General features: G+C 52.1%; 1 protein-coding gene across 7 annotated transcripts in view; it reads right to left on the reverse strand.

The window, feature by feature from the left end:
- Window positions 1-8,012, reverse strand: part of MARCH10 (membrane-associated ring finger (C3HC4) 10, E3 ubiquitin protein ligase) — an 86,304-nt gene that overhangs the window by 9,243 nt on the left and 69,049 nt on the right. For 6 of the 7 annotated variants that reach the window (XM_005858604.2, XM_005858603.2, XM_005858606.2 and 3 more), the window contains one exon: window positions 4,083-4,196. In XM_005858604.2, the coding sequence (XP_005858666.1) occupies window positions 4,083-4,196 (114 nt within the window). Of the gene's footprint in view, window positions 1-4,082; window positions 4,197-8,012 lie in introns of those variants that run through there. The other variant, XM_005858607.2, reaches the window with a different exon arrangement.

Genomic DNA, 8,012 nt, shown 5'->3' on the forward strand with positions numbered 1-8,012 from the left:
GGTGAAAGTTTTCCTGCAGGTGCAGTGGTAATACAGCACACCTGGGGCAGGAGACAAAGGCGGGCCTCACTCCAGCAGAGCACTTTCTGCCCTTTGCCTTTTGCCTTTCAGCACACTGACTGGGATTCTCTGTTGTTCTATGTAGTTTAGTGAATTAGGCCCCTAAGGGATATAGAGGAGCTGCCATGGGCAGGCAGGGAGAGAAATGCAGGGCATAGGTACATTTCATGGGGGGAGGGAGGGAAGCCTGGTAGAGATAAGACGTATGGCTATGAGGACTCCCAGGACAGGGGGCTTTTGCTGAAAGGAAGAGAGGACTGGGAAGGCAAGTCTGTATCGCTTCACCTCGCAGGCCAGCTTTGTGTCCCCCTCAGATTAAATAAAGGGTGAGCCAAGTGGGGTCAAGTGAGGCCCGTGGGTCTTGTGTCCTCGTGCTGGGCACTTGCACAGAACACCATTCATTGCTTCCTTCAGCCCATATGTGCCTCCCTCTGTGCCCACCAAGTCCGCACTTCCCATTTCCAATGCTCCCCACGTGGGCCCCTTGCTCGATAACAGTGCAACAGCCACCCAGCTGGTCCCGTCCCGCTCCAGCCCGCCCTCCTCATGGCTGCTCCAGTTACCTCTCAAAAACCCAGACCTCTTGGCCTGCCAAACCCAGCTAGAAATCCTTGAGCAGCCTTCTAGCGCCCAACACCAACCCATCACATCCTGCTCCCTGCCAAACCTCCAGGCTCACTTCCTGCCAGTCTTGGCCACACTCAACTCCTCGACTTTCCCAAACATGCAAGGTTTTTCAGGTCTCTGAGCCTTTGCATTGCTTTCTGCATAGAATGCCCTTTTCCTCCCCACCCACCTTTGTCCACCCGCTAAATTCTCCAAGACTCAGTGCAATCATCACCTCCTCAGCTCATCAGTGGATGAGAGCAATCATGGGAGGAGCTTGGCTACCAGGCTCTCAAAGCAGTGGGAAGACTGATGGCAAAGAACACAACCTACTCAGATTAAAAGCAAGGTCTTGGAGGTGTTGGCTAGTGTCCCCGAGGACCCTGCCGGGAGAGCCTGTCCTGGAGAAGGAGTGGAAGGAGGGGGTGAGAACGGTGGCTCCTCACGTCACCTAACTTTGCTCTGTTTCCCCTATCAATCTTCTGTTGTAATACAAGGCACATTGTTGATACTCTTGTTACACGTCTATTTTCTCTTTAGACTCCGAGTCCTTTATAATCATCTTTTTATTCCCAGAATCTAGTTTAGAACCTGGTACATAGGAGGCACACAGAAACATTTTTAAACAAACGACTGTACCTTGAACTTGGATGTGTCGTTACCAGAATACCTTTTTCTCCACAAATTTGTACTATCTCCAATTTGTTCTGGTTCATTAATTTGCTGTTTGAGCATCAAAGGTTATTGAGCACCTACACTGTGCCGGGCATTTTCTAGGCACTGGAGGACTGTAGGGGTCAAAAGAGATAAGGGTTCCATGCCCTGGTTGCCAGTGCAACGTCCCACCTCCACCCTACAAGACCACGTCTTTCTTTGTTGGTCAGTTAGCACTGGTGGAATCAATCAATGCTCCTGGCTTCCATAGTGTCTGGGACGTGGTCAGCGGTCACATAGGCTTCACTGTGTGCCAGCATCACGAGAGGAGCAGAAGGCTGGGCTTTGCCTTCAAATAGCTCACAACCTCACTGGAGAGACAAATTGGTTGTTTCTGGGATCATTGGAAACCCAGTCAGGGGACACCTGGTGTTGTCAATATCACAGCCTCTGGGAATTCACTGGGTCTGCCAGTTCTCTTGACCAAGTGTGGCTTCCCAATTATTTTCCAGATTTATAAATATGGTATTTTCTGTTTTTATAAATTCCAACTTGACCATAAGCTCCTCAAAAAAAAGGGACATCATGGCATCACGTCTAGTAGGTGGCCAGGTCCCCACTGGTACAGGCTGAGGCATGAATGAATGAGTGAATGAATGATCATCACCACTGACAGGCATGCATCACTGGACACCTTTGTGAAAAACAGCCAAGAAACCCTGTGTGAATGGGTTCTCCAGTTTGGTAGGGACTGGACAGGGAAGGAGGGCTCGCTCCTTACATAGTGCCTCTCTTCTGCTAAATGTTACCCACAGATATCTGAGTATTTTCTACAAAAAAACACGGAGACTCAAGTCCAGCAGTATGAATTTGCCCAAAGCCCTTGCCTTCCTTCTTCCATTTGTGGACCTCTTAACTGGTTATTTGTACCGGTGCTTGCTCGGTGGTTTAGTGGGTGAGATCTATTTCAGGGTTTCTCATTAAATGTAAGCTGTGGTGAGAGAAGAATGTTGCCCCGTTCTTTCTGCTTCCTTCCTGTCCTGGTTCCCAGCTGGCTTCTGGTATCCCTTCCTCTTCCTCTAGGATAGTTTTACCAGAAGGTTCCTCAGAGCCAGTGCTCTGGAGCCTGGGTTTCCATCCATTGGGTTGCACTGTTTGTCGTGTGCTTTGCTGTCTTGAGGGCTAACCCTGCTTGCATTAGCTTGCAGAAGTGGCAGCCATCTGTAACCTATATCAACACTGGGGTGCTTTGAAGTTCAATGTGCAATAAAGGGTTCATTAAAAAGATGTGGAATCATGAAAATGAGGTTACAGAAATGTTAACAAAGGATCATTTCCTGCTTCCTGTACTATTATTTTTTCTTTTTTTAGTGTATTTCTCTGAGGAATTTATGTCACCATTAAAACTACGGAAGAGTTAAAGGAAGGACAGGCCAGGTCAAAAAGAGGGTGAGATTCCTGAGGAGATAGCTTGGCAAAGACCCAGCCTGTTTTCTTAATTGAGAGCTTAGGGTGGGAGAACTTAAGCAGAAGAAGAAGAAGGAAAAAAAAAGGTAGAGACAAATCTAGAACTGTTATGACTAATGGTTTGAACGCAGCCTTTTAGTTTGGGTTGACTCCAAATGGATCGCAACAGCCTCTAATCATGCAAGGCCTGCGGCAATGTAAGCTGTAAGCGCCATTTGGAATCACTGAATTCCAGCCTCCAGGCAATGGCCACAGCAGGTGCCTCTTATCTACTTGAGGAGGAGGAGGAGGAGGAGGAGGAGGAGGAGGAAGAGGGGGAGGAGGATTAGAGAGAGAGAGAGAGAGAGAGAGAAGTGAAAAGAAAGGGAGGTTCATGGGCCAGGGTGGCAGAGTGTCACTCAGACTGTCTCATGGTAGCTTGTTCACTGCCACACTGGCTTGCTTTCCAGTCATGACCTTCTGACATGAACCAAAGTCAAGTTCCAAGTCTCAAGGGGTTCTGGGAACCCAAAACACTAAAAGTCTGTCAGCCCCTGGCATGACCTTAAGGTAAAGGAGGGGACCTGGACTGCCAGTGCTCTCTCCTGGCCCCACCACAGAGAAGCGGTTGACCAAGAGGGAAGTCCCCTGGGGCGCAGAGTTCTGGCCTGACAACAATCAAGTCACTTCAGAGGTCGACCTGTCTGCATCCCGCATTTTGGTTGACTTGGCTTAGGTCAGGCTCCAGTTAGTAGCAGACCCAGGCTTCTGCCTCCAATCTCGAAGCCTCCTGGAGGGCCCTGCTTCTCTTGTTAAAGGAAGGGCAGCCCCAGATGGCCATTCCCGGTCACTTCTCTAATGACAAAGGGTTGGCATCCACACAGATGCGGGAATAACGTACCTTGGGATCCAAAGCCAGAAACATAGCTCTCCTGTGGGGGGAGGTCCCTGTTTCTCACGGGCCCTCGTGCTTGGGCAGTGGGCGTGCCCACACATGATGCGCACCCAGCCCCAGCAGCCTTGCTGGCCTCTATTTTCGGGGCAAAAATCCCTAGTGACTCACTCGCCTAGGTGACCATTTAATGACCATTTAGTTACTACTCATGTTTAATAGTAAGCAATCATGTGATTATCAATTACTTTTCAGCCAGAGGACTGGACATACACTTAGCAGCCATTACGTCTCAGTCCTCACGATGACAGTGCTGTGTCCTCCCGGGTGACGGTGAGGACTTCAACAGATCGCACATCTAATAAACAACACTGCAAGGGTTGGGGGCCTGCTGCTGGAGGGGCCGGGATGGAGCCAGACTTACCCGCTCTCTCCCAACCCGGCTGTAGTTGAGTCTCATGAGTTCCGCAAACCTCTGCTCATAGAGGTGGAGCAGCAGCACCAGGTACAAGCCGGAGTTCATCAGCTCATTTTGCAGCTACATTGGAAAAGAAAGTTCTTAAGTTCATCTATAAAATATTCATGGAGGGTAACAAGGCCAAGAGGTGACAAGAAATGGGACAAGAGCCCAGCTGGTGGCTTAGTAGTTGAGCATTGACCTATGAACCCGGAGGTCATGGTTCATTCCCAGTCAGGGCACGTGCCCGGGTTGCAGGCTGAAATCAATAAAAAAAGAAAATGTGTATTTTAAAAAGGGGCCAGAGCCTACGCCCCAAGGCCAGGCCTGCCCTCGGGGACCAGAGAACAGAGCAGGAGGGGGTCCTGGCTAGAGGGCAGGCAGCCATGGGGGAATTCTTAACCATTTAGTGAGGCTGTTCTGGAGAAGCTCCAGTCTCCAGGCTATGACATGGGGCAAGGCTTCTGTGATGGTCCTTCAAGGACGGGAGGGAGTTTGGAAGGTGGTTATGAGGGGTATTAAGGGCCGTTCGGAGGCGCTGAATGCCAGCAGAGACATAGGGATGAAGAGAGCAGTGTGTGTGTTGGCCCAAGTTCCCTACTCACTGGTGTGGCTGGAGTATTTGTGGCAGGTGTTTGTTTTAGATTTAAAAAAAAAAATTGGCATGGGCTGGGGAGATGGTGAGGTGGGACCATATTAGGCAGAAGTGAGGAGTATGGATGTTGCTGTGGCCTCTGAGAAGAGGTGATGTTTGTCTTAGGAAGGCAGACTTCTGTGGGAGAATTTGGGGCACAGGTGCCATGGCAGGGATACTTTATTTTCCTAGATCCCTCATTTGCCCAGAGAAAGGGCACAGGGCTTGTTTTTGTTTATTCCCCCCCACCAATTTATTTTTTTTATTTATTTAAAAAATATATTCTTGTTGATTTCAGAGAGGAAGGGAGAGGGAGAGAAAGATAGAAACGTCAATGATGTGAGAGAATCATTGCTCGGCTGCCTCCTGCATGCCCCCCACTGGGGATCGAGCCTGCAACCTGGGCATGTGCCCTTGACCAGAATCAAACCCCGGACCCTTCAGTCCACAGGCCAACGGCTCTATCCACTGAGCCAAACCGGCTAGGGCAGGCCTTGGTTCTTTATGTTACTATCTTTACTTAATGATCTCACCTAAGCCCCCCTTACCCCCCATCCAGGCTCATCTATTACCACTTAATCCCCAGAGAGCGTGTGCCTGGCAGGGTCTCAGATGGCACTGTGAACCCCAGGGCCTTTGCACGTGCCCTCTCCTGGTTTGGGCTGTTGGCTTGTTTTTGTGCCTCTGTTCTGAATGTCCCCTCTCCACCTTTTTGCCGGGCCATGCCCAAAACTTCTCTTATTGCTGTCACAATGTCACAATGTCACTTCCTTACAGGAGCCTTCCCAACAATTGTTTCAGCCTTCCCTTTACTCCCCGACTCCTAAGCATTTGTCTTCATTTTGTACACTGCATCTAACACTTGTTCATGTTTTCGCCTTTTCTTGGTGGGTGGGTTGTGTTTTACTTTTCTCACTGGTGCTTAGAACATAGGGAGGTACATGGGGCGGGCCTGGCCCCCTGGCTGACCATGGCTCTTCTGTCCTCAGCTCCTTTGGTGGTCTGTGTGGCAAGGCCTCGCCCTGTGGACGCTTCATTGACCTTCAATAAATTAGTGGCATTAGCAAGGACTCCTCCCCTCCGCCCCTTTAATCCCCCATCTGTCCTCATGCCAAATCCCCAGGGGCGGGGCCTGGGGACTGAGCCAGACGGTGCTCAGGAAGCCCCAGGGCGGCTCGGCTCCCAGCAGAGGGCGTGGCCCTTTGCATCGCCCTTGGGAAAGGTCCGAACTCTGACCGTGTTCCCAGGATAACGGCAGCCGGTCTGCCACAGGGGCCACCCCGGTGCCTCTTCCTTGCTCCCGCAGCAGCAGCAGCAGCCACATTCCCATCCCATCAAGGGCCGCTCGGGAAGCTGGCACAGAACACACCTCTTCCAGGACTAAACAGCTGCCAGGAAAGATGCCCAAGCTGGGCCAGGACTGGTGCGTTCTTCCTCCGGAATGGGGCCAACTCCGGATCTTGGGGATCACTGGCCCCAAGGTCACCGCTCAAGGCCCCTCCGCCGCCCTACAGACTCGTCTTCAAAGGCTCTGCCACTGTCCTTGGCAGTCGGCCTCCTATTTTTAGCCTTTCGTCGCGTTCTCCTGCGCTCTTCTGACCTTGGCCGGGAGTAGGCAGAGGGGAAGTTGCTTGTTTTCACCCTTTTCTGCTTTCATTGCCTCCTCCCACTTCCCCGGGAGGGGGTGCCTCCTTTGTGTCTGTCTGCCAGCCACCTTCTCTGGGAAGCCTTCTTAGCCTGCCCCTCCTCCTCTTCAGTGCAAACCGCGCCTTGTCCTGTTTGCTTTTCCACGGGTGGTGGCCTCCTGCGAGCTGCCGCTCTGCCTCCTGCACTGTCATCGCCGGTAAGCCTCTTACGCTCAGAGACACTCCGATGCATAATGGCAAATCAATCAGCTCGAAAATGGCTTGGAACGATCAGGTTTGTCAAAGCATTCAGGGAAATCATTTACTCTTTATGACTCAATAAGGCCCGGAGGCATGCAGATGGGAAAATATCCACTAATGTTTTCTGCAGATAATTTGAAAAGTCACTTCTAGCAGATTGTGTCTCCTCGCTGGTCTGTGGGAGGGAACCTGTCACGCGGCGTCATGAATCTCACTGGCCAGGCTGCTTTGTGTGGCCCTTTGCGGAGCTTGTGATGCTGGACCAAGGGGCTGGGCCGGCCAACCCGAGCAGGGAGTCCTCCTTCATCCCCAGCCACAAGTGGGAGGGGTTGGTCATCACAGAGAGCTCTGCGGTGTTTGTTCCCAAGGGCGAAGGAGCTAGGTTTCGGAGTGTTATTTATTGGGCTACTCCTGACCCACCCCTCCCCGGACCCAAACGCATTGCACTTTGATGCCCTCGTGCCCTCGTGCAGTGTGGGGACGGGTGGGAGGCGGGGGTGGGGAGCCCGGAAAGGCAGAAGCCTGTGAGGCAGGCGACAGGAGCTCTGGAGTGCTCAGCCTCCTCCTGCCAGATGTTTTTCTTTCTTCTCTCCTGCCTCCTCCCCCGCTTCATTTTGTTAATATTCATTTCGACCAAGAGATTTGCCACCGATGGAAAGTCTCCATTTAATCCACTTCAGGAAGCGGACCGCCTGGCTGCACGTTCTCTCCAGTCTTCAAATATGTTCAAGAGATGCTCCCAAGTGTGAGGGTGATTAGGTGCCTGCGTGTGTCCAAGGACATCTGCCCGCGGCTGCAATGGCTCGAGCCCAGGCCTGCGCTCCAGAGCAACGCCAGCCAGAGCCCCGCCGAGACCGTCCTGCGCTGCAGGGCCCAGATGGCAGGGGCGTCTCCATCGCACAGTGGGCACAGCCCGGAGCGGGCAGCCCGGGGCCGTCAAGGGCTACGACTTGAACGAAGAGTTTAAGCTGTGCACGACCGAAGTGACTCCCCATTTATAAAAGGGGAGCAGTCACCACTGCTCTGCCTGCTTCCCCAGGGCATGATGGCAGAATGAGCTAATCCTGGTGGGCACAGTATTTCGCAAAGCAAAAGTGTCCTGCGAGAGGGGAGAGTGAAGACAGGATTCAGGGCAAGGACCCCATGTGCCTTGTTGGCTCCTGTGCTTCGAGTGCCTGGCCCAGTGCCTGCTCAATACATACATGTACATGTGAAAGAGTGAGAAAAGACGTATCATTCTGGACCAGACAGCGGCCCATTCAGCCATGACTTTTGACCCTGGTAGCTCTGACATTCACATGAATCAGAATTACTGAGAGAATCTTCTAAAACAAGGTGGCTGTGTACTAACCCCCCCCCCCCCCCCCCCCCCCCCCC

This window comes from Myotis brandtii, unplaced genomic scaffold, assembly GCF_000412655.1.
Source record: "Myotis brandtii unplaced genomic scaffold, ASM41265v1 scaffold120, whole genome shotgun sequence".
Lineage (NCBI taxonomy): Eukaryota > Metazoa > Chordata > Mammalia > Chiroptera > Vespertilionidae > Myotis > Myotis brandtii.